Here is a 27,781-nt window from a genome sequence, read left to right as displayed (position 1 = left end):
TATTCAGGAAATCCAGACAGGAATAACTGTGCAGTTAATCCTCTCTGACTTTCCTGAACGTTTGTGTAAGCAAAAAAAAAAAAAAAAAGCGCATTTTTTTCTCTTTGCTGGTCGCCACAGACGGTCCGGAAGTCCGCAGCAGAGGAATGAGTGTTCAGTTATTCAACTCCGGATTTCCGGAACGTCTGTGGCAAGCTGCTGAAGAGGAAATTCTTACAACGACGTTCGAGCGTTCACCGACCGCTATTTAAAACTGCATAGTTATTTAAAGTCGAATTTCGCTTTGATGAAATCGGCCTGAAGAGTCCAACTAGAAGACGAAAAACTGCGCAGTTTTCGCCCACATACGTTTTGGAAATCCGAAGCTGAATAACTACACTTATTCCTCTCCAGATTTTTGGAACGCATGTAGTGACCTTAAGATCTCCGTTTGATTATTTACATAGCGAGCACGCGAATGGGCTAACTCTTGTTTGCAGGATCTATTTGGGGCTCTCGGTCCACAGTGTGAAAATTTGTGCACTTAATCACGGGAGACGCTCTTCATGCACACTTCAAGGTAATATTTAACCTTGAAATGAACGAGACAGCAAGGAGGCACAAAATTGTAGAATGAAGAGAAATCGTGTAGACTCATAAACCCAGCAATTTTTCAGTTCTGACTTTTCTTATTTCTGATTTTAAATGTTTAAAGAACTTTTTTTTTTTTCACTTTAGAGTTATATGTTGACCAGATCAAAACATTCGAACTCATACTTAATTCAAGAAAACAATTTTAAAATACAACATATTTTTATATGAAGACTTACTAAACATTTTTGAATTTTTCTCCACTTTTTTGGACCGCAACAACTCCCTACGGTATTGCAATCAATATAGTTTTCTGAAACGCTAGTTATAAAGGACCCAGGTGCATCTAATATTGGCAGCTAATTAGTCCGAGGGGAAAAACAATTTTTTAATAAAGTTAATTTTAATATTTTTTTTTTTTTTTTTTTTTTTTGAGTTTTTACCTCGTTGTGCGTCGTTGCCAGGTCTTAATGCAGAACCTGGGTTTAAAAAAAGAATTGAAAAAGAGGAAGTAAATTGCCAGGGTATTTATCTTCTGCTGTTATACAAGCCAGCACACTAAACATGCAATGAGGGTTGCATACACGTAAGGCATTCTTAGAAAACTAGAGACGCATCCATTTTCAATCCCGTGAGTTCCCCCTGAGCCAAAAAAAAAAAAAAAAAAAAAAAAATTAAAAAAAGGAAATACCGACATTTTCGCATGTACTTAGATCTGGTGAACATCTGTCTGTGTAGAAACTTTGGCGGTTCTAGGTGATCCTTTTCTATGCAAAAAGCTGATGATAGACACATTATTACAGTATAACCTCGTTAACACGAACTCGCTTAAGCCGAACACTCGGTTAGGACGAACAAAATTTCGGTCCCGGCATCGCTGTACGTTATCTTACAGGAAGTTTTATCGGTTAACACGAATTTCGGTTAGCACGAATTACGAACTAATTTTTAGTCCCTTGAGTCAGTAAAGGTTTTCATTTAACACGAACTTTCAATCCTTTGTTTGTTTGTTTGTTTTTTCAGATCATTTATCTTATTTCAGATTTCACTCCAGATCAGTTTTTGCCATACAGTATCTATACAGACGAAAATTGCCTTCGTCTGTATAAAACCAGAAACACCAGAAACGAAACACCACGAGAAAAACCAGAAACAGGTATCTTTCCTCCCTTGTGAGGTGTTGATTCTGTCCTCCGTCAAGCGCTGAACATGCAGGTGCTTGGCAGACGAGCTGCTGGCGACAGCTCGAGACAAAACCTCTTCTCTCCCCTGTAACTCCAAACTGGTGACAGCAGTTATAAATACCTTTCCGTTACTACCGGTACCCAACCTGCTAGCGGAGTTATCCATTTTATAACTTGACTTGGATTTTCTGCGTGGAAACTTTTTTTTTTTTTAATCTTCGAAGATAGGATAATAAGCTTAGTGTCGTGTTTTCACTTTTCAGAGGACGGTACCGAGACCGAAACTAGTCTCGATCTTGATCTTAACTCGAATTGGAGACCGAACCGTGCTTTTCGAAATCGACACGAAACCGAAACTCTTGTCTCGTCTCGATACAATTCTGTGGATGGTATCAAGACAGAATAGTCTTGGTCTCATCTCGAATTTGGAACCAAGACGAGGCCGAGACTACTCAGTCTCGTCTCGATACCATCTCTAGTGTTTTCTATGACATACATAATACACTGTAGTGGTACGTATAGTCTGTATACTGTAGTGCGTATGTATGGAGAAAATGTATTCGAATAATAAAATTTGGGTCCCCGGTTAACACGAATTTTTTAACACGAACTCCTGATTTTTCAGTCCCTTGGAATTCGTGTTAACGAGGGTTTACTGTATTATTATTATTATTATTATTATTATTATTATTATTAAAAAAGATACGTACTAAGTATATTAAGGTCTACCACTATGTAAGTTTGATGAAGATTGGATAACTTCATCTGAAGATGATTTTGTTTTTCCAACCCTAACTTTGATGGCCCATAACTCGGGTACCAAAAACTTGTGGAGGAAAATATCTCACATCAGGGCGTCATTCGGGGAGGGTAGAGTGGCAATGACCTCTGAGAAGTAACAGCTATGTTGTAATCAATTGTATACTAATAAAAAAAAACATGAAATTCTTATATGAGTGGAGACTCCTGTCCATCTCTAGGAATATCTGAAATAATGATGCTGTCTACATACGTACAAAGCATGTTGACTGAGTTCACCTTAGGACATATGATATAGCAGTAGTGCACGTAAGGAGGTTTTGTGGCTTTTAACGAGATATATGGAAAAACATTTATTTACCATATCAAGATATGTAAAAGAATTCCTAAAACGATATGAACTTGGAACTTTAGTCCCTTCTCTCTTGAATAACAATCTGAACATAGTTTAAGCACACCTAAAATATGTTACAGGAGTGAAACATAATCTAATCTTCAACTGTTATCGCTAATATTCACAAATTACATTGGGAAAAAATTTCGAGCAAAAATCATTCTATTTTTCTGCACATGAGAAATAGAGACGAACCACTCTCTGCATCCCAAAATAAGCAACAAAGGCATTAAAGATACCGAAACTAAATAAGCAATACCTCTTAAATTAATTTGCTTATTTTCTCTCCCCTGAAATTTGACAGTTATAAAAGAAACCTGACTGAGGTGGAGAGAGCAAAGACGGGAGAATGAAGAGGCAATATTACCTCGGTTCCTGCCATAATGTTTCGGTGATAAACTGTTTCTTCTCTTATCCTGATCACTTGCATTCATTCGTTTGGGATTAAGACCATAGAAGTCAGGCCAAGCACATGAAATAATACCAAATAGCTGTTTCTTATTTTCCATCTACAATAACAAGTTGTTTACATATGCGATATCAGGCAATTGTTTGCACCAGAGTCTATTACATCCGCATGAGTTCTCTTGTGATCTAAGACATCAAATTACCTTTGATATGGTAATTAATTGTTCTCATTTAACAAATTGAATATGTATATAACATCAAATCACATATTGTGTCATTCGAGAGTTCAGGTTGGTTATACAATAATAATAATAATAATGTATTAAAATATCTGCGTCAGAACAGAATCTACAAGACAGTCTTTTGTTGCATTTTTCTGTTTAATCAAGGATAGCCTACCCTTCACTTATTGTCAAATGATTCATTATTTACAAATTTTACATATGCACTGTTCTGTTCTCCTTTTCCATGCCAAAGTTAAGCCTTAACATTGTCTATAACATTTAATCATAAGCATATACCTATATGCTATAGTTTGATATTACATAGGTCGTTTCACAGCAAACTTATGAAACTCAGTTTTGCACAGGAAAACGCGTTAGATTATGCATATCAATGCTTCCAAATAGAGGTTCTTTGTGCAGTTGAAACATAATTTCGGTAGCTACAGTGAAATAAGATCATACACTGTATTGCACGTTATGGAGCATTCCACCGGTGGTGCATGTGAAGGAGGTTAATGAATCTTTATGGGCCCGCCGACAAACACAAATGCAATTCTCCATTTACATTGGGACTGATAAGTCTATCGTATTAGCAAGAAGAAGAATATCTTTGAATCTTTTTGTATTAAAATGTTTTGGAGATAAAATACTTTGCCTGCATGTGACAATTACAGGAAATCTGAAAAGCAAAATAAGGAAAGAAATCACGTTAAGAACATGGGCTGATATGAGTCCACTTAAAGTTAAGGTAGTTTTCGATTTTAGGAGAAGAGAACTAACGTAGATGTGGTAGCAACTAAGGATGTAAGTCTAAGGCAGATTGGCAATGATAAAACCTGGCGATAGAACGTTACCATGTTCCTATGGGGCATAGGGATGCGCACGAGACGAGTCGAGACAGAATTTTCCTGACATAATTCAAGTCGAGACACAGCTCTTCCAATAGAAAAGAATACATTTTTCGAGTCGAGACATCACTTTTACAGCACATTTTTGAGACGAGACAGCCTCAAATCTTGTCTCTTGCGCATCCCTAATGGGGAACCGTAGCTTACGGTGTAGGAATTAGATTCTTGAAAAGAACGGTGTTGTATACTACTACAGTCATTAAGTTCGTGGATTGGACAGTATAATGCTAGTGGTATACTAAACCTGGTAAGTGATATCCTGGAGGAAGCAATGGAAGTTCATCTCTCCACCCAGCAAGAGGCAAGTCTGTGCATAGAGTGTAAACAGACGTGCTGTTTCTGTTGTGAAAGGAGTTGATTGCGCCGCGGCGGACTTCGAGAATATCGCAGTTTGAGCAACGGGAAATTATCAAGTTCTGCCAAAAGCTAGGCAAATCCGCTGCAGGAACGTTGCAGTGATCAGACAAGTGTAGAGTGACAACGTCTTGGGCTGCAGTGCAGTGTTTAAGTGGCACCAACGGTTTACGAAAGAGAGAAACAGTCTAGAGAATTATGAAGCAGTAGGTCGGCTAACAAGTCTAAACAGATCCTAAGATTGAAGAGGTTGCCATGGCTGCGCGAGCTAACCGTTCCCAGTTGGTAGATGATATCGCAGCAGCAGTACGGATTAGCCATGGCACATGTCACAATATTCTGACGGATGTCTTGAACATGTCGCGTGTCTCCAGCACCGTGTCCCACTCATTCTGACACAAGACCAACGATCAGAAGTGCTGACGCTGATGGAATGGTTCCTGAACCGGATAATAACAGGAGATGAAACATGGTGTCCTCTACGATCCGCAACTAACGAGACCAGCAGCCACCTGGAAACCGCCATCATCTCCAAAACGCAAAAACTTGAGAAAAGACAGAAAATGATGCTTGAACTATTTTGAAGGCCAGTGTAGATCTGTGTAATTGTCTCTCTCTGTGTGTGGACGGACGTTCACATCAAGTATAGCAACCATGAGTACTACTGGTTGCCTATATTCTGGGTACCAGTCCATGAATTTATTGACTGTACTAGTATTACCAACATTTAAGAAGATCAGATTATAAACTATGATAGAATGTACATTGCGATAAAAGGAGGAAGGTGTACAATAAAGTCATTAAAATATATACATAAGTGTACTTTTGTAATCTTCCAGACGGTTGCATGCGAAATCAAATTGACTCTTGGAAGCAAACGAGTATTATAGATAACCATACTTACAGAGGGAAAATTTGCAATTCAGACCGCAATTTACATGATCGCAAAAACGCGACAAAGACTTTGGTATCTATCCAGGACAACTGTAGAAGTTTAAATGGTTTGATGTTGACAGTCACAAGATCTTAAAGGGTTCAACAGCAATTTCAGGTTATGATATGTAGCAGATTGGAAGTTCAAATTGAAACGGAAGAAGAGAATGAATGTGATAATGATAATGAAGTCAATGTTGACAAAATGTCAGGAAGACTCTATGACACAGTGAAGAAACGACAGCTGAAGAAAGTATGAGACACAAAAGAGCGGAGAAAAATAAACGGTAAACACGTGCGAGCTATCCACTCGGCCAGTGGTAACACAATAAGTCTTAGATTAGTCCTTAACATCATCCTTTTATTTTTGCAAGAACCACATATGAGCGATTCTTTTATGAAAAATAGCTGCTGTTTGGTTGTTTGGGTGATTAAAAGTTCAGTGTCTCATTCAGGAGCAAGACTATATGAGACGTGGATCTACAGCTTAATGTCGGATCCGAACTACATTAGCCCCACAATGAATTGAACCCGGAGTCACCAGAAAAAGAGTCACTGTAGAGTAGTCGATAAAGACCAAACCTGCCAACAAGGCGGCCCGAATTTGGTCCTCGCTAAGGATAGGAAATTGTTATTGTTGTGTGCTCGTTCTGATACGGCTCTGAGGTATACCCATTTTAGAATATATACCTGAGAAAGTAAGGAGCTTGGGGTGTGGAATTGATTACATGAATGCCGAAATGAATATAGAATGGGGCCTTTCCTTGTCAAATGGCCCTTGGACTTCCATGGCCAATTCCGAAGGGGTAGAGGGAGAACTTTATCTTTCACTTTTGTAGCAGTTTGTGTTAGCTGTAATCATAATTTAATTATTAGTTTTTTTTATCTACTTTTCCTCATGGATTATTTTTTGTTGCATTTAGTTTTACTTTTAAACCAATCTCATAGTGTTTGTGAAAACATGTAATTTCTAAGTTGATATCTAATGTTATTACAAGCTTTAGTTTGACATTATCTGTTTTGTCATCTTCTCAAGTAAGCAGAAAATGGAAAAGTTTCAATACGTGTGTAAGTTCTTAATAAATATACAAAGTTAAAAGACGAAGAAACTAACAAAACTAACTCTCCTTTTCTTTTAACACTTTTTTTTGTTGTTGTTGTTGTTGTTAAGGAAAAGAAACCATCAGCAGTTAAGAAAAGATTACAGCTCGTCAATAAACTTTTTTTTTTTTTTTTGTTTTCTTATGAAAAAGTAAGGGCAAAGAAAGTAAAATTTTGGTTCATTCCTACCCTTCTCTTTTCTCCAATGCTGCTGCTTCATCAGTAATTATTCAAATAGAGTATTCGAGTGCATTGTGCCTAAGTTTTTGTCTCCTCTTTTCTTAAAGAAATCTTCTTTGGAAGTTTCCTTGTCTTTCAGTTTTTTTATATTATTATTCTTTATTTTTTCTTTCTTTCGTAGTTGATTCAAGTGTCTGTCTCTCACCCATTTTACTATAAGATCCTTCTTTTTGCTCCCAAATTTTCTTTACTATACAGCGAAAATTATATATATATATATATATATATATATATATATATATATATATATATATATATATATATATATATATAATAGTATGGGTTAGTAGCATTTCTTGTACAGTACTGGTTAAAAGCTTGCTTGGGTGAAAACTAAGAGTAGGGCAGTCGTTTTCTTTTTTTCTTCCATCTCTCACACAGACAGATAGATAGATAGACAGTAAGAAGACACAGAGAAAAGAAAGGAAGATGACGGAGGAGAGAGGACAAGGAATTGCTTGAAAGGAAACTGTGAGTGTTGGAAGGAGAGGAAGGAGACGAAGAGTGTATGAAAAGATGGTTCGTGCAAAGACTCCCCTCTCTGTCCGTGTTCTCTCCACCTCATCTCGAGGGACAAGTTAATGAAACGGAAGTTTTATGCACGCTAATGGAACTCTGGGAACAAAGTGGTTAAAAGTTTGAACTTTGCTTCTGTAAAAGCAAGATTCATTTTTTCTTGCTATTATTTTATGAAGAAAAAAAATATATATTTTTTGTCACTTAATTTCTTTCTTAAAGGCATGTTTCTATTCTTCATTCCTTCTCTTTCTCTTTCTATTCTCTGACATTGAAGATTTTTTTTTTAATTTTTTTTTTTTGTATATAATCCACAACACATAATAATAACCACACTCATGAACTGGACACTAGATAGCCTACAGAATTGTTAGTCTATCATTTGATATTTTTATTGAATTACTGGTTTATTCCAAAACTGTATTATCTCCAAAACTATGTATGATATTAAATAAGAGAATATGCGAATTCAGATTTGTCCCACATCTGATCTCGACCACCCATGGCATGTATGTAGATCCTGACTTATTTTGCAAGCATCTAAAATAGCTACATATAGAAATATTTTCTTGTGAAGACCATAGGTTCTCAAGTCAAAGGCTATATCACAATTGGGGGTTTGGACTTTGCCAAATTTTCGAAAAAAAAAAATGCTATTTACAACAAGAATGAAGGGGAAATACATATAACACATCTACTAAGTCCAAACGCATCAAAATGTATAACTCATCGTTCTGTTAACCAATAGGAATTCTATTGTAAGTCATTGACAATGTACAAGCACAAGCACAAGTAGCGGAGTTCTTACCTTACGTACCTAATAATGAAAACCCTGTCATGTTCCTGGTCACTAAACATATCTTTCAATATTCTTGAAACTGAAATGAAATGAAATCTTTTAAGTTCTACGTCCCACGAGTATGCCGGCTAGGCTAAAAGAAACGATGATAATAAGAAATGAATGAAATGGTGGAATGAAGAAAATGAGAGGGAACGGGAGAACGTCGAGAAAACCCACGCTCACGGTGTTTGTTCACCACAAACCTCAAATGAAATCGAACCAATGCACCAGAGGTTAACGCTCTACCACTGAGCCACCGCAGCCCTAAATACGAAACTGAATATTTTCTAAGTGGTATAATAATAAGTCGGAACGAATTAAGCGTCTGTTGTTGAGAATAACCCTATTACATATACCTATTTGAATATAAATTTGCACTTCTTGTCTGGACGAAAGGAAAGGATGTTCAAGCATTGTTGCAATTACGTCAATATTACGTAATTTTCGTTTTTAATTTGATTTTGCTTTTTAAAAAATTAATTACAAAGATCATAGATAGCAATGATTGTCAACCTGGGGAGTTGAGAGAGCGGGAACGGGACCAGAGAAAAAACTGTGAAAATGGTGAATAGAGAACTATTGTAATGACCATTTACGGTTTAACTTTAGTAAACTTCTGAAATGTTATTTTGTGATATGCCTTTGTTATAGGAAGTAGGGGGTAAAAGGGCGTGAAGAAAGCTCCAGATAAAGCTGGATTTACCAAGGAAAGCTCCAGATAAAGAAAGTTGGGAACCACTGGTGTGCAGGATGCGATCTATAGAACTCAATCGATACTAATCACTCTTAGCATGGATAGATCTTGACTTATTTTATGTGCATGTAAAATACGTATATTGTCCTTTGCAGATCTTCAGTTACCGAGTCATAGGCTAGTATAGTCGGGCTTTGGACTTTGAGATTTAAAACAAAAACTTCCTATTTAGAATAATAATTTGGGAGGAGGGGAATATGCGGAACAAACTGAGATTAAACGTTAAATAAAATAAAGATTTGCTGAAATCAATAAAGAACACTTTTTATCTTGAATTAGGAAACTCATAAGTAGTCAGTAAATAAATAAATAGCTGCATAATAATAATAAAGTCACGTAAAATGAAATTATTCTGCTGATACGATAACAACTAGTAACCCAGATTTGATTGTTTGTTTGTGTGTGTGTGTGTGTGTGTGTGTGTTTGTTTGTTTGTTTGTTTTGTCAATTTCTGATGGCTACATGACATCTATGTATTTACGTATTTCTCATACAGGAAAAAGAAAATACGACGAGTCCACTCGGACAGTGCGATTGAAATTTCTCCGTCGCTCCTGTAATGTCTCTTAATTTAATCTATTTGTAATCTCAGGTGCAAGAATAAAATAGCTGTATGTAACGTTCAAAGTTAAGGAGTTCGAAAAAAAAAAAAAACTTTCTTTCTCTGTCTCTCTCTCTTTTGCTCAAAGAATGACTATCTATAGACGTTACATACTCAGATCCACAATTGAGAAGCTACTGGATGAGTAATATTTAAACTAAAATAAAGACTCTTTTATATGAGTGGTCACATTGACTAATCATGTTGAAGGAACTCGTTGTGTACAGGTAATAAATAACCTCTGTGAGATGGTTAACATTTTCCGTATTATCGTTTCAACATCGTGATCAGTCTATATAATGCTAATATGAGTTTTAGTACCGTGATCCCTTTTCTTTCTATAATTATCGTGCATTTTTTCTGTTCTTTTTTTTATATATACTTGAAACATAATTTTCTCACGATGTTTAGAACAAAATAACTACCTACACTATGGAGATCTTTTTTTCTTCTCATTATTTATTTTGACGAATCGCCGAACAAATTTAAACAAAGACAGCCTTCCAGTTTGCCTCTGATTCGATTTAGAGGACGCATAGAGAAGAACAAATTTTTGTCGTTACTTTTGAGTCAAGATCAAAGCAATGTCCGACTGACATCTCGTTTGTAACACTTTAAAGGAAGTTGGCCCTACCAATCGAAATTTTGTGGAAAAGAAGCTATCAAAGTGAGGACTAGAATTTGGTCAAATTATGTGTATATTCTTGCCTGATTTTCATACTATAGACTACCAGTATGTCAAGGAGCACCGTTATAAAATTGAGAAATCTAATTACTGGACGGGCGTGGAACTAAACTCTATTGCCATTTCTTTTCTAGTCTTCCGGCTTTTCATAAGATTTGCACAGATTTTACTAAGCTAAGGGACAACGTTTATGACATTTGAAGGCGGCGCTCCGAGTTCCCTTTATAACTTTTAGCAAATGAGAGTATTGCAGTGTTGCCATGTCCTTGTCAAACTGTTAAAGCAGAGAACGAGATGTAAGCTGTGATACGCCTGCTTAGCCACACCCCTTTGCTACACGACAACATCACGTCATAGTCTTTTTTTCATTCGCCCAGCTCACGTGCTTACGTTGTGTTCCATACAGAGAATGATTTTTTTTTAAAATCCAATTTCGCCGGTATTGAAAGGGAATAGATATTCACTAGTTGAGAGCTCACTGTCGTTTCGGTTCCAAGATATTGTATGTTTGTGGTGAAGAACACTCTGTTCTTGAGTTCATTTTCCTTTTACCTTTTCTATATCGTTTTCTCATTTCATCAACTATTTCTCAACCACATAAAAATACACTTCCATTTATCAGTGTTGCAAGTTAAACTATACGCTTCGGCTCCTGAATAGATGTTTGCTTTAATAAATATCAATTTGAATATTGGACAGCTAAGTTCTCTTCAATCTCATATAGCTATGCATATAGTCATTAATATACCATATGTTATTAATAAATCATTGAAAATGTTATTATATTCAATACAGACATATACATTTATCTTGTCAGTCATGTTTATTTATCTGTACTTCGATTTGAACAAGAATTTAATTTTTTAAAAAGTCTGAGAGTCACTATGGTAATAATTCATCCACTTTCTCAAAACTTTTCGTAGACTATGCCTCTCAATTTCCCTCTACATTGCGTAAGATTGAAAATCTTGCAATGAAAATATCTTTCATGGTTTTTATCTCTCTCTCTCTCTCTCTCTCTGTGGTATATATATATATATCCTCGATTTTAACTTTACAACATTAATTAATCTTGTTTTTGTCAATGAATAAGTTCAATCTCTGAAGACCACTTGAGTGATATCAAGTATGGGTTACCTACGGGGTAACAATTGAAGCTGTCCTGATTCATCTCGTGAGCTACCCTAATATTAAGTAAATATACAGGGTGTTTCAAAACAACACCGACAACGTTTTGGAGGTGATTCCTGACACCAAGATAAGACAAAAAGTATAGACCATCTTGTGTGCACAAATGCTTCCTTTCGGAGTTAAAAACATGAAAAAATGAACTTTAAAGGTCCATAGCTTCAAAACTGTGGGACCTACCGTAGTCGGGTCAAGACTTCACTGAGGAACTTATATGTGTCCTATCCAAAAATACATGTTTCAGAATCCTAAGGTACTCACGAAGCAATTTTTTTAGAGGGAGTTTGGCTACGGTCATATCTTTTGAAGTACTCTCCAACTGCCTCTATAAAAATTGTTGCGGAAGTACCGCAGGATTCTGAAACATGGATATTTGGATAGGGCACATACTAGTTCCTACGTGAAGTCTTGACCCAACTAGGGTAAATCCCATAGTTTTGGAACTATGGATTTTTAAAGTTCATTTTCTCATGTTTTCGGCAGCCTATAACTCCGAAAGGAAGCATTTGTTCACCCAAGTTGGTCTATACTTTTTGTCTTATCTTGGTGTCAGGAATCACCTCCCAAACGTTGTCGGTGTTGTTTTGAAACGCCCTGTATATACTATATAGGATATGACTTTATGTGTAGAAGTAATTTTAATCACAGTAAACTTAAATGAAACATAATGTACAAGTACCAATAGATTTCTTCATATACATTTACAGAGAAATACTGATATTTATGTTCTTTTTTAATCTATATTCGTTCAATAGACATGGTTTGTTTCTTTAATTGCAGATGCATGGCTACGATATCCACGGCGCACCACCCCCACCGGGTCATGAACTGGGACCTCCACCTGGCTCTCATCCTGCAAGCGACATGGGACACCCCGATTCTACGGATTCCTACGTAACTTATTTGGAGAGCGACGATAGTCTCCATCACGATACATCCAGCCCATAACGCCAGTGCGTGTCGCATACCTAGTGGGGAGTACGAACCCGGAATCTTGAATGCTATACGGAACACGCAGGTAATTATTAATATAGTATTACACTTCCAATAGAAAAGCATCTTTACCAATTCGCTACAAGTTCTCGTGTTGGTAACTTCAAATTAAATGACTCAATTTCAGAAACATTTCTTTTTAGAGAAAATGTAATTCTCCCAAATGTCGAAACCTTGATTTGAATTGATTCGTTCGTTCTCAAGATATATTGACAAAGTAATCTCTATATAATTCATTCTGATTTTACTAGAATATTAGTGTAAAATGAATATAATCAATCTGCTGTATTTAAACATGCTTTCTGAAACCAACCTTCAGTGACATCTATTGGCAAACATGTGAACTACTTCATACAATGTTCGAAGAAGGTCAGAGAGGAAGAGCGTTTATCGGGCTTGTTTCGAGTATCGTTTCATGCGAATTCGTAACTTCAAAATAAGCTCTAAAGTCAAGTCCCTGGGTATGTCCCAAGGAGGGCTATGTCCGGCCAACAGTTTTCTGTGATCTACACATTATGTCCCATTGCCATTCTGGTTTTCGTAACAAGACTTCGTTGTAATTCATTCATGTATATTTAAAAATGGTCAGTCCCCCCACTGGGAATCGAACTTTCTACTACCCGAGTATGTAATTCTTTCGCAAACAGTATTATTCTTTCTGTAAATTCATCCGTTAAAACGGAATACAACTTAGAATTTTCCAGTAGTAGGTGAAATCTCCCGCTCCAAGCACAGCAGTAGAGGAAATTATTTAAATGTGCTCGATTTCATTGAAGAAAACGAGACCGTTAATGCGAGGAAGGATGAATAGTCTTATTGTTTTAATGTTATTTTTAACAAAGCAGAAACTAATTATTTCAATAAATAGAACGGTAAAATTTCTTAACATTATTACCAACTTTGCATTTGATTGGTCGTGGCATCGAAATATGTTCTTTACATATTACCCTGAATGTATGTGTGTTTTTGAATCCAAGCCGATCCCTCATTTTTTTAAAAAAAACAAGAGTTTTGTATATTTTCAGAACCTATTACAAAACTACACTAAAAATCAAATGAGATACAGACCTTCTTAGTCTTTCTCACTAAAAACTGCGAACGCTCAGAGCTAGTGCGGTAGGCGAAGAACGGGATAAAGCCAAAGCTTAAGGTTGGTTTAAAGGGACAAGTTTTGCCGATAGATGGCACTACAGTCTTCGTATCTCTCCCATGCATTTTTTATCTTTCACGAAAATTCACGATTTCTCTTACAAATTTCAACCAATAGACTTCAAATTTTTAGAAAAAGAACTTCATAATCTATCGAAGACAATAATCCGTGCCGATTTTTTATTTAGAATTTTCATCATTGTTGAAATGACTTGATTGTTGAAATGGATGTCCAAGAGTTTAACAATGGAACTGTTTCAGCTATGAAGAAAATTCTAAATAAAAAATCGGCACGGATTGTTCCCTTTAGTAGGTTATGAAGTTCTTTCTCTAAAAATTTGAAGTCTTACTGAGGTTGAAATTTATAAAAGAAATTGTAAATTTTCGTGAAACGTAAAAAATGCATGGGAGAGATACGAGGACTGTAGTGACATCTATCGGCAAAACTTGTCCCTTTACACTAACCTTAATTGAAAGTTCGTGATTCTGTTCAGGAAAGAAAAACTTCACATCATGATATGTTGCAAAAGCAAGGTAATCCCATATTTTTGGGCACGAAATTGTAACAAAAATAGTCTTGGATTCAGAAACACCTATACGATAATACTGAAATTTTTGTGTGAATAATTTACTGAAATACTTTTAGTGGAAATACTAATTATGCGATACAATGTTTTCTATCGTTAATATGTTTCCCAATTGTCATTGGATTACGTTTTCAAATCAATTATGACACCACAGCCCTATAATTAGATTTTGTTTTAAATGGGCAAGAAATTAAGACATCTGAACACATTAGTTAGTTTATTAAGTAATATTTAGTAATTTTATATAGAATCTCTCAGAGAAAATTTAGTATTATTCTTTCGATTTAGCCAATATTTTGAAAAAAAAAAGTAGGATTTGAACTAATGAACACTTTTAATATTATGAGTCTGTGTATTAAAAGTATTATCGGTATTATAATTATAAGAATGTGTATAAAAGTATATATTAAAGGACTTGAACATTTTGAAGATTGGTCAGACGTTTACGTATAAAGAACTGCAATTTTCTTGATATGCCTATGTTTAGCATGATTATCCTACGAAATAAACTCTTTTCGAGTTTTCTGTAAGTTTGACTTTCACAATGAATTTTCATTATTTTTAACCATATCGGAAAAAAATTCGGAAAGAGCGCAAAGAAAATACTTTAAAAAATTGAAAATTCATTGTGATAGTCAAATTTACAGAATACTCGAATACAATATTTTATACTGTACTATTTCATATGTTTTTTTTAAATATTATGGAAGGTGTGGTAAAATTGAGCCAGTAAAATTAATTTTCATAGTCTATTGTGAAAACGAAAGATAATATGATTTGTTCATACTTTCTTTTGTTTTCGCAATAGCCTATTAAAATTTGTTTCACCGTGTCAATTTTATCACATCTTGTGTACTATAATATATATATAATATATGTCTCGTCTCGATTCTTGGAGAATTGTTTCTGTTCTTTAAATTTTTATCGTTCGCTTTTGTAAATTTATGTACGAAATTTACGCCATGATTTTTTACCTTAACTTAATCAAGAAGTTGTCAGAATCTATCCGCGTCACGAGAGATTTACGGAAAATGTAATATGGCAACATTTATACAATTTTTAATATTGAACTATACTGTGTAATAAATTACATGTCTTTAAATATTGATAAATTGTCTTCACTATGTTCGTACAATTACTTGATTAATTTATAGTTTTATACTATGAATCAGTAACACTGAAACGGTGTTTGAGACCTATGAGAGTTGGTCTCGAACAAGGGGCCAACATATTTCTATTTGAGGGAAGAGTAGTGTAATCTTCTTGTGCCCAGTAATGTAAATAAAAGTGGCTAGTCCTTTATAACGGTAGTTGTCAGTTTTATTGCTGATGGAAGGTGTTCGTAAACTTACTATATTACAAATAGCATAATTACTAATAATTTTATTAAACTTAATACGAGGGTAAGTCAATAAGTATGTGCATTTTTTTTTCTAATCGTCTGGAGGTTGGCTGTACGACTTTCTGCGGTCGCAAGCCGATATATCACCATTGTTTTCACATATGACAGGTCTCAGTGTTATTATTTGAGTTCGCTTTGCGCTGTTGCGAGACAAATATTGCTGCGCCGCTGTCAGTGTTTGCACCATAGAAAAAAACAGTGTTCCACATCCTATTTCTTGTTGTTCGAAGGTGTACCAGTTGGATTCCCTAGAAGACTTTCAGCAGAAGGCAGGGGTAACGTTTTACGACGGCGAAGTGTTTACTAGTGGATTCAAAAGGACTTGTTGTTATGTTTATTGTTTGACAGCTTCTGAACTTTTCCATCCATTGGTAAACACTTCGCTGTAATAAAACATTCCTCTCATATTGTGCTGAAAGTCTTACGGATTTCAGTTCCTGGTACACCTGTGACGCAAACGACTAGTGGCGCTGCCATATTTAGTTCGCATATCACAAAACGGACTGAGGTGAATAACTCTTAATATCTGTCACAAGGTGAAGACAATGGTGCTCTCAATAGTCTTGGGAGCGCAGAAAGCTGTACAGGCAATTAAGACAAAAGTGTACATACTTTTTAACTAACCCTGTTATTACAAATTCTGCTTAGAATTGGATTCTTGGTCGAAAGACATCCACATACGATAGACATGTGCTTATCATTATAATTAATTATTCAGCTTCGTGTTGATTAACATAGTGCTCACTATTTTCTTTTGTCCCATTCTTAGCTTCTCACAATCTTCATGCATAAGGTTGCGCAAGAGACGAGACGAGACGAGGCGAAATTTTCGTGACGAAACATAGCTTTTCCAGTAGAAACATGATTTTTCGAGATGAGATAGCCTCAACTCTTTTAACTCATATACATCCCTATTCATATTAAAATTCGTTCTATTGAACTAAGATTTGAACATCATTGGTTTCCATTTTCTTATTATTTTTCTTTCTTTCTTGTTACAGGTCGTTCTGTGTGGCACTTCGTAAGTGGTGGCATTAACTTATGAACTTTGGAGAAAGAAGAAAATAAGAAATTAATAAGAGAAAACTGGGTTACTGCTCACTGGCAAATAAAGAAATAAATTTTAAACAAAAAAAGTTTATATTGTGTGTCAATGTGTACAGATATGAATGAAAGTATATATAAATAACGCTGAAAGAAATCTTAAAAAAACAAAAGAAACATTGTATATTTAATTACGTAAATAAAATATAAATATTATATATATATATATATGAAAGAAGTTTGTAAATAAGTGTAATTATTGAAATCAAAGTATGTTTAAAATAAAAAAAAATAAAAAATAAAACACGCTGTTATAGGGTGATGATAACAGATTATAAGATAATTTCAGGGTACAAATTAAGCAAAAGATTGTTTTTTTTCTTTTGTGGTCATAAAGTAAAAGAAAATACATACATTGAATGAGCGGGGTGAAAATTTCATATATTTAATATTATTATTTTTCTTGAGAATGAACTCTGAAAAAGATGTATCCAAGAACATGAAAAGTAAACAAAATCAAATCAAGAAAAAAAAAATAAAACTGTGTGTGAACGTGTGATACAACTTCCGATATGTCATTTTATTACTACTAATAAAAAAAAGAGTAACAAGACAACAAACAACTATTTACCTACATGTATGATTATAACATGAATACGGTTTTAAGTATGCGAAAACCCAATTTCGCTTCATCCTTACCCACTCCGCGTTTAAGGGAAGTGCCATGAATGTGCATTAAGAAGAAGAACAAGAAGACAAAAATGGACAATTTCTGGTGTTTGTTTCTTTCTTTAGTGGTTCATCATCATCACTATTATCATCCGCTTCAACTTTAAAAACAGAAGTTTTTTGTTGTTGTTGTTTTAATAATAGTCTTTGTTATTTTTCCTTCGACTAGTGCTACAGAACTATTACAACACTTTAAACAACAAAAAGAAAACAGTAATACTGGAAAATGAACAAAATATCATTTTTTTTTTTAAAAAAAACCCACAGTTCTTTTTTGAGTTTACTATGCTGCATATACACACAAATATAATATAATAATGCATTACACATCACATATTACACATAAATACACGTTTGTCGAAAAGATTGCAATTTTTTAAATAAAAATTGTTGATAGGATACGGCGTAATCAGTATCACATATAAAAGTTTTTTTTTTTTTTTCGAGATATCACTACACGGTTGGTATATAAGAAAGAAAATACGTATATATATAATGATTTGAGTGCATATGATATGGTTTACTGCTTTCATTTTGTTACAAATTTGAATTCATTGTGACTTTGTTATGATTTCTTTATTATTGTTGATCAAGGAGAAGAAGAAAATGATAATTATAAATTTCTGAAATGTATATGGTAAATAATTAGTTTTCAAGTTATTCTGAGAAATTTTTACCGTGTAATTGTGACGAAGGAATACTTATTGTCTTCTGAAAGAGATACAGTACTTATAATTACATAAGCAGAAAACAAAAAGGTAAGAATGCTTTCCATTGAGAAAAACATACTTTCAAAAGAATAGTAAGTTTTTTCCTCAGCAGTCTCATATATTGCTTAATTTTATTTATGAAATTATCTCCACTCTAAAAAAGGTCAGCTGTGGGTTATTATAATAAACATTATTTCTTTTGTGCTTTCTGTAGAAAAATATCACTGGGATTAAATTATGTACCGAGATACCAAAGAACATTAAATAGTTTGTATTTTCTTTTCAATAAACCTTATCTTATATCTTGTGTACGCAAAAACTTGATAATTTGATGCCTAAGATGATTTTTTTTTTTAATCTGGACAGACACATTATGAAACTGCTATTATGACGCTAACAAAGGAAGTTTGGGAGAAAGCACTCGCCTGCAGAGAAATTAAGCATGCCATTGAAGAACCAATTCATGCTGATTACAACAAGCTAATAAAATTTCTGTTGAGAACTGTTGAGCTAATACAGTTGAGAACTGTTCGAGAGATTCAACTTGGAAGTTTATATGAAAAGATGAGTATATATACGAATTTAAAGGCGTTAAGTACAACATTATTAGAAACGAATATTGGTATACGAATTGAAACCTATCAGAGGTAACAGAAAAAAAAAAGTTTTGCAATGACTAACGGGTTTGTTGGTTAAAATTAGTCATTATACTGTTCACAATAATGATAGGTTAGAGATAAAAATTAATCACTGTTGTTCGGTTCTATGAAGAACTGACGCAGGCGAAAATCTTCTTTGCACCGTGAACATTTTATATGTGCAATCGCGTTGCATCCGTCAAGGGAATAGTTTTCATAACCAAAGCGAAAAGGAAATTCGACAGGTGATTCAAAAGATATCTGATTGTTCGGTAACCTGCCTTCTGGAACGCAAACTGAAACGATCCAATGTAGTGTGGTGATTGGATCTGATTCATTAGCATGGACACGAACTTTATTTGATTGTTTCGTTGGTACATCATAACGTCCGGATGAAAAAGTTTCATACTATGTACAAATCTCTTGCCATAATCTTTGGTCGGAATCCAAATACATCAAATGGTTGTGCAAATCGTGTGCAGTTCTTTGGTACATTCTCAACCATTACGTCTTTGCCATCCTTCATCCAACTTGCAATGGACAATTTGTCTGTGAATGGAATCAAGTGATCAAGCAGTAACAAGTTCACACCATCAGGCTTCGCCATGGGAGAGAATACTTAATGCGTTTAAATGCGCATATACTCATTTTTTCATATAAACTTCCAAGTTGAATCTCTCGAACAGTTCTCGACTGTACAGGAATTTTATTAGCTTGTTGTAATCAGCATGAATTGGTCCTTCAAATGGCATGCTTAGTTTCTCTGGAGGCGAGTGCTTTCTCCAGAACTTCCCTTGTAAATTATGAAATTACTTCGTAACTTTAGGGTGACCATAATTTCAACAGCTAAAAGTGAGACACCTTAATTAAAAAAATGGAATAAATTAATAATTTTACAATAAAACAATGCTACAAAATGAAAAATGTGTTAAACAAACTTGTTTTTATTGTATCGTTACAAATATAATAAAGCAGTGTTACATAACGAAAACACATTACAATAAAACGTAAAAATGGTGTTTTGTAGTCTCAAAATATCTGTTCCAAAATGCTGTCATTAGGTCGTTGACTATTGTAAGTGACTTACTTATGTTGAGTACTACGAGCATACTTAGACCTACTTTAAGTTCTAGTTGCATTTCATACTGAATCAGATTTACTAAGTAACTGTGAAAGTCATTATGACTATACTCCCTAATACTGAAATAGGTAAGCGAAACACACTTCACATTCCCTGGAATTAATCTGTTCCTCTCATTTGTCCATTCTGAAAACATGTGAGGAATTGCTGAAAAGTTCATAACACAATCCTGAAGGAGTACACCTGGAATGATGAAATTTTATAGTTATTCTACATACTCCTCCCGAAGTTCAATTCACTTTTTTTTCACGGTGCTTCAGTTTTTGGAAATCACTTAAAAATGTTTCTGAAGACTTCCTCACACCCATGTTCCATAGCACTAATCGCCTCTTCACCAGATCCAAAATGGCATAATTTCAAGTTTTGTTTATGTATAATAGTCTAACGGAGCTAGGTATGAAGGATAAAGAGGATGATCTAGTCATTGAAAGCCTATTTTATCCATGGTTACAAATCGTGACAAAAATTGATCGACATTGCTGTCGTAATGGGATATAAATTCTTTTGATGCCATCACTCCTTCATCTTTTTTATCTGTTAAAAGATTTTTGGGAACCCATTTTTCCGAGAGCTTGCACATTGTCATCTCATCAACTATGCTACCGGCGCGTTACCGAGGAATGCCCACAATCAGTGCCATACATTTTTCTAAAGTTTAACGATTTTCATGAATAATTTCATGAACCTCATCCACAATCTCGGGAACAGACACTGGTTTTGGTCTTCCTGCATGTGGAGCATCATCTGTTGAGAAATCGCCATTTTAAACAGTGCCACCCACTTCTTTACCACTGCACATAATGGAAGAGAGTTTCGAAGTGTTTCACTGATTTCCTTATGAATTTGCTTCGCTAACTTTCCTCGATAGAACAAAATTTGATGGCAACTCTGATCTTAATGTAAGTGAAATTTACTAGTTGGGAACACATGATCATTGCAGGGGCCTGAAAAACAATAAAAAATTCGTTATTATTATGAAAATTTAATTATTTGTATTTGTACATATGGGAATATGTTATTTAAAACTGTACACTTTCCTCGTTCCACGTCCGCTTCTTCTGAGTTGGATTGATATATTGATATTGTGTGCTGGCAATGAGAAGTACTGCCATATTGAGCAATCATCTAAATTGCATGAGTTGAACAAGAAATTAAAAGGAAAAAATAATCCCAATAGTGCATTTAAATGTTTGTTAATTTCTATCGTATTTAACACAAATGATTCAATATTGATATGACTACTTCTTAAATAACAAACTATCATCTACCGGTACACCAGTATATATATATATATATATATATATATATATATATATATATATATATATATATATATATATATATATATATATATATATAACACTTATGAAAATGCAGAGAGGTTAGATAGCCCACCAAGCCAAGTTAAATACTGAACTGCAGTATCATGAACTTGCGTATACAACTATCTGAAACATCTTTACTGATTGGCTGCTGAAAAGTTGTTTACTGAGCACTTTAAATTAATCGTTGTGCTGAAGTAAATATAAATATTATACATATTAGAATAAAAACCGGGATAACATTTTGTCTCATAACGGCATAATCCCGACCATCGTTATAAGTGATGTAATCAGTTTTCTTAAGCACCTATTTTACCACGACCCGACCAAAGTGTACTTTTGTGATAATATTTCAAATTGTTTGTGTGTAAAATAAATTACAATTTACGATAGTTACTTGTTAGCTTTTTCAAGTTCTGTTTACCGTAGTAATACAGACGATTACTTGCCATGTGTTTCCATGTAGAACAAGTGAAGCATACTTCAGCCAGGCTGAGCCGGTCTTACGTGGGACACCCCGTGTACAGTATACATACAGTCGCCGTGCAGCCTTTTGTCTCTGCGGTTAAGCTATAGTTCCACGTCTCATATAGTTTCGCTGCTAAAAGGGATGCTAAAATCAAATCTAACTTCCGACAAAACACAATATTTTATAAAAATTTGAGTGTGTATAACATATCCGAGGCCGAGCCTATCTTCAGATATGTAAAAGCTCGGATATCATGGAGATCAGCTGTTATTATGTACAGTAGTAAATGTAAACTTAGTGTGTAGTACTTATTGTAAATGACATTTTTTTATATAGGAATTGTTTATTACAGTGTACTAAAACTTATATATAGTACTACACAAAATTATTTTTTGAAAAGGTCAGTGATTGTCTTCTGGGACATATTTTGGCCTCTCTTTGATGCTGTGATGTTATAGCGATACAAGATGACAGACGGCCAAGCCTAAAGAGTTGGGACTTAGCAGTTCGGCAACAGTCAGTATTTCGCGCTAGCTCTTGCAACAATTTTAACATGAATTTTTAAAAAAGACTGTCTCGGTTAATACAAAAGATCGGTTAACTGGAACTCGAATAATCGTAGCTCTACTGTATCTCAAAACTGAGAGAACAACTCATTATTGAACCATTTCAACTGCAAGTAATTGAAAAGGTTGGAAGTTTTTAAGAAAAATTAGATTATATTCGACAAAATTGTATATTTTACGGAAGTTATCATAGAATTTTTATTTAAATCTACACGGAGAAGGAGATTATGTGAGTCTTGATATTTGATTCACTTCAATTGCAAGAGTAGGAATTATGTGAGAAAGTCAAAAACCACATACTTCATATTACCTTAAAATCGAATAATATTTACGATAGTCACCATAGATTTTTTCTTTAACTGAGGAGGTGGTAAAGAAGTTAACTCTCTAGTTCTTAATTGATTTTAAATCCAAGTTGTGAGGATTATTGTGAACTACAAAAAGTATACGCCATATTCCATGAAAATGCAATACTTTTACGAAAGCCAGTGCACATACTTTTTAGTCTGAGGGGACAGCGGAGTAATCCACGCCACATTTGGGGACTAAATTCACTGCTCATTCTTCATTGATTTTAATCCCAACCACAGAGGATTAAGAAAAAGAGTCAAAGAGAATGTACTTGTATTTATCAATGTATTGTGTGAAAACCAAATGAGTTTTATATAAGTTATGGTGCAACTCTAAGAAGAATCTGGGTTTGGAGAGGATAATACCACTATTTTATTCCTTACTGATTGGAATAAAACAAAGTGAATGATTGGAAATCTTTAAAAGAAATGTACAGGGTGTCTAATATACAATGCAACCCGGAGTTTGGGATAGTAGAACTTTTGAACCGGAAGTGATACACAAATAATGATTATAGCAAAATGAAGCCTTTTCATGCATATGTTTTTAAACTAGAAAGCAACGATTGAAGTACACTAGGAACCACACAGTATTGCGAGATGTAACCCAAAATGTAAACCATTTTTTTTAACAAATCATGTAAATTGACTCATACGTATGGATGTTCTGTCGTTAATTTTCAGTTTGTATAGTTGGAGTAGCTTGGAAACTATGGAGCAGAAAAAAGAATTTTTCATTTCTACCGATAACCAATCGGATGAGGCCTCTCTAAGTGGTAACTAGGGAAATTGTAGTTTTCATAAATTAACGTTCTTAATTGGTAACACTGCTGATGTTTCAGTGCATCAAAAATTGTGCTAAGGATCTGTCTACATTATGCAATTCCTGAAAACAATGAAAAAGAAAGTTTGAAATTATCATGATAAAACTTTGACTTATATACACCCGGCAACACAGCTATTCATCACGAAGTGAGTTGTCAGTTCTACAGCAGATGCTGAGGTGCCCCCCGTTTTGATTCAAACACAGGTTCACACGTTTCACCATATTGGCAGCAACTTTACGAAGAGTAGAAGTGTTAATGTTCTCAGTGCCACTGCGAATGTTTGTTTCCAGGTCTTGTATAGTTGGAGGTATGTTCTTGTATACCTCTTGCTTTAAGCAGACCCATAGAAATGAATAGCAGTGTTGCCGGAAATAATCTAATTTTTCTTCTTTTCTGGAACAGAGCTGTTAAAGAAATGTCAGAGCTTGTTTTAATAACATCTGTAGCGGAACAAATGGAAATTTAGTTCATTACACAGCGACCGCTTGATGTTTGTAAAACTACATGCAAACCAGTGGATATTGTGACAATACAAGTGTATATGCCAGCAACCGAACATAATGACAATGAAGTAGAAGTAATGTATGATGAGATTAGTGACATAGTTTATCAGAAGGGAAGAGGTAAGGTCAACGCCATAGTAATGGGAGACATCAACAGCGTAGTAGGAAAAGGAGTTGCAAATAAGGTAATGGGACCATTTGGACTAGGTAGAAGAAAGGAACGGGGGCAAATGCGTATCGAACATGATATAGTGGTTCTGAACACGTGGTTTAAGAAAGGAAAAACCAAGCTATACACGTGGAAAAGTTCAGCAGATAAGAAACGCTACCAAATCGATTACATTCTTCTCAAGCAATATTTTAGGAATGGTGTACGAGACGTGAAAACACTACCAGAAGCGGACATTAATTCGAATTACAATCTCTTGGTGACGCAAGTGCAAACCTGGTTAAAGTCGATCGAGAAAAATGGGAGGAGAAATCGAAAATAGAACTTAGAGCAACTAAGAAGAATGGACAATGATGTGAAAGAAGACACTGAAGAAAAAATCTGTGCAATGGGTGATGTGGTCGGCAAAGTAGAAAACAGAAAAATTAAACAGATTCTACTTGACACATTCCACAATAACATTGGGAGGACGGTAAGAGCACTGAGTAAACCATGGATAACTGAAGCGATGTTTCAGAATATGGAGAACACAGAAGGGCGAGAAACAAGGACATCAAAGAAGGCTGAATAATGAATTGAGAAGAGAGATGTACAAGGCCAAAGAGAAGTACATGGAACAGATATGTAAAGAAATAATGGAACTCTGGCGGCGCGGCAGATATGGTCTGATGTATCAGAAAGCACAAGAATTAGGGGGGAAACTAATAAAATTATACGTACGTTTGGAACCGAAGATCAACAAGGTCATGTAATCACCGACCATCAAAGAATCCTTAGAATTTGGGAAGAAGACACAAAAAACCTGTATGACCAGAAGAACCAGCCCAAAGATAGTGCGATCGAAACAGAGGAAGAGGTGGATGAAAGTGAAATAGTACAAGCCATCAGACATGCGAAGGAGATAAGCTACTGAACACGACGACATACCAGCAGATTTGCTCAAGGCAGGGGCGTAAATAAGGGCACCGCAGACACCGTATTGCGGGAGGGCCCCAAGCCATCACGGGCCCCCAAATCGTGAAGTAGGACGTAGAGAAGGGGCTCCACTCCACGTTGTCTGCGGGGTGGCCCCCAAGCTCTTAGTTACGCCACTGGCACAAGGGGTTAGGAAACAAGGCAATGGAAGTACTGACTTCATTTACTATCAAGATCTACCTGAGAACAGAATGGCCAAAGGATTTTCTTGAAGTTACGATGATTGTATTGCCCAAGAAAAAGCAAGTAAAAAAAGTGCAGCGACCGCAGAACCATTAACCTTATATCCTACACTGGAAAGATTATTGCACACATACTGAAAAGGCAAAATCTCTGAAGAAACTTATGTACAAAATCTCTGAAGAAACTTATGTATGCATCAAGAACTAAGTGTTAGAATAGGGGAGGAAATCATAGAGGCGAAAGGGCAGTTCGACAGGTATGCTGGCTCTCGCAAACATTATTTAAAATATATCTAAAAAGATAGGGAAAAAGAGCCTTCATAGTGAAGGCGGCATTTTGACAGGAGGTAGAATGATTAGGTGTATATGGTTTGCAGATGATAGGACGCTTGTTGGGGAATCTAAAAAGAAAATCAATAACATGTCAGAGAACTTCAGGAAGGGCTGTGAAGAATATTGTTTGAAAATAAGTGTTAGAAAGTCAAAATCCATGGTGTTAGAAACGAAGCGGTCGGAAGAAGGGTAGAAAATAGAACAGGTGACTAGTTTTCAATACTTGGGTATTATTAGTGATGATATAAATTTGCAATAATGTAATAAAAACAAGGATAGGAATATCGAAAGAAACCTTTAGGAGGGAGAAAAAACTCATAAAATGCTTCATGTGGAGTGTTATACCGGGTTCTAGGTCAAAACAGCGCAAACAATAACAGCAATGGGCGAAAACCGCATGTGTAAATACAGCGTGGACAAAAACCGCGCAAGGACAAAAATAGCGCATGCAAATATCGCGTGGACAATAACAGCGCATGAACAAAAACCGCGCAAGGACAAACACCGCGCATGCAAATACCGCGTGGACAAAAACAGCACATGAACAAAAACCGCGCAAGGACAAAACCAGCACATGAACAAAAACCGCGCGTGCAAATGCGGCGTGGACAAAAACAGCGCAAGCTCAGTGGTAGAGCGTTCACCTCCGGTGCTTGCGGTCCCTGGTTCGATCCCAGCTCTCGCCGTGTGGACTTTGTGGTGGACAAACACCGTGCTCGTGGGTTTTCTCGGGGTTCTCCTGTTTCCTCCCACTTTCTTCATTCCACCATTTCACTCATCTCTCATCATCACCGTCTCCTTTAGCCCAATCGACATAACCGTGGGACGTAAAACTTAAAGATTTCATTTCATTTCATTTTTCAAAAACAGCGCAAAGACAAAAACAGCACATGCAAATACCGCGTGAGCGAAAACAGCTGATGGATAGAAACCATAGATGAACATTTTGCACTAGGCTTGCTCGCGCTCGAACTCACTTTTAACTGAGGTCGCTCTCACTCGGGCTCGCGATCACTTGCCTCAATTAGGCTCGCGCTTCCAACTGCTTCCCTCAACTGTTCTCACAATCACTCGTGCTCGAGGTCACTTGGGCTCGCACTCACCTCTCTCGACTGGGCTCGTAGTCACTCGAGCTTGCACTAACACGAACGTGTCAAGATATGAATTAGGCTGAGAACCATTGCCACAGATTGTTTAAAATTTTTATAGACATCTTTAGGAAAGATGAGCCAGAAACAACTACAGAAGAAATCCCTTAAGTTTGGCAATCCAAATGTCTTTTCTATGTTTCAGGTTGCATAATTGACAGGCACACTTCCTGGTTAAATAGATATAAGGACAAAAACAGGGCAAGGACAAAAACCGCGCAACGACGAAAACAGCGCATACAAATACAGCGCGGCAAACAGCACATGCAAATGCTGCGTGAGCGAAAAGACACCATGGACATTTTGCCATGGACCATATTGAACATTTTAAACCAAGCTCGGTTGCACTCGAGCTCACTCCTTTCAAATGGGCTAGCGATCACTTACCTCAATGGAGATCGTGCTCACTTCTCTCCATTGGGCTCGAACTCACTCGGGCTTGAATTTACACGAGCTTGCACTCACTATTCTTAACTGGGCTCGCGCTCATTTACATCAACATGGCTCGAGTTCGCGATCACTTCTCACAACTGGGCTTGCGCTCATTCGGTCTAGCATTCATTTATCTCGACTGGGCTCAAGCTCAGTCGGACTCGCGCTTACTTATTTCATTAATGTTCGGGCTCACTCAGGCTCGTACTCAATTATTCAGCCGAAGCACGTCTGAGCGCCAGTCCGAGCTCACGAGCGTCGGACTCGATAGTTTGGACACCTATGACAAAAGCAGCGTATGCATGGCCCGCAATGCACACCCTTTCCCAAAGCAAACATTAAGGCAATAGTTGTGAGACTAATCTAGCAAAGTACACTAGCTCTTACGCTGAACTCGACACTTGGCTGGATTGCGCTGACTTGAAGTATTTCACCCTTTACTATAGACTTCA

The 27,781-nt window shown here is 35.8% G+C and overlaps 1 protein-coding gene and 1 long non-coding RNA gene across 6 annotated transcripts in view; one reads left to right on the top strand and one right to left on the bottom strand.

The window, feature by feature from the left end:
• The window catches only part of tup (LIM1_Isl and LIM2_Isl domain-containing protein tup), a 371,468-nt gene extending 353,660 nt beyond the window's left edge, over window positions 1–17,808 (top strand). For 3 of the 5 annotated variants that reach the window (XM_081747535.1, XM_081747534.1, XM_081747543.1), the window contains 2 exons: window positions 12,441–12,678; window positions 16,793–17,808. In XM_081747535.1, the coding sequence (XP_081603661.1) occupies window positions 12,441–12,608 (168 nt within the window). In that variant the 3' untranslated portion in view covers window positions 12,609–12,678; window positions 16,793–17,808. Of the gene's footprint in view, window positions 1–12,440; window positions 12,679–16,792 lie in introns of those variants that run through there. The other 2 variants (XM_081747537.1, XM_081747536.1) reach the window with 1 other exon arrangement.
• LOC145676731 (uncharacterized) lies at window positions 13,654–16,786 on the bottom strand. The gene is made up of 2 exons (XR_014129451.1): window positions 14,268–16,786; window positions 13,654–13,797 (listed from the first exon to the last, which is right to left on the bottom strand). It is a non-coding gene; the product is annotated as an uncharacterized LOC145676731 (long non-coding RNA).
• Window positions 17,809–27,781: the final 9,973 nt, after the last annotated feature.

The sequence above is a fragment of the Thermobia domestica genome, chromosome 2 (genome assembly GCF_964235325.1).
Source record: "Thermobia domestica chromosome 2, izTheDome1.hap1.1, whole genome shotgun sequence".
Taxonomy (NCBI): Eukaryota; Metazoa; Arthropoda; class Insecta; order Zygentoma; family Lepismatidae; genus Thermobia; species Thermobia domestica.
This window is presented reverse-complemented; position numbering and strand designations above follow the sequence as displayed.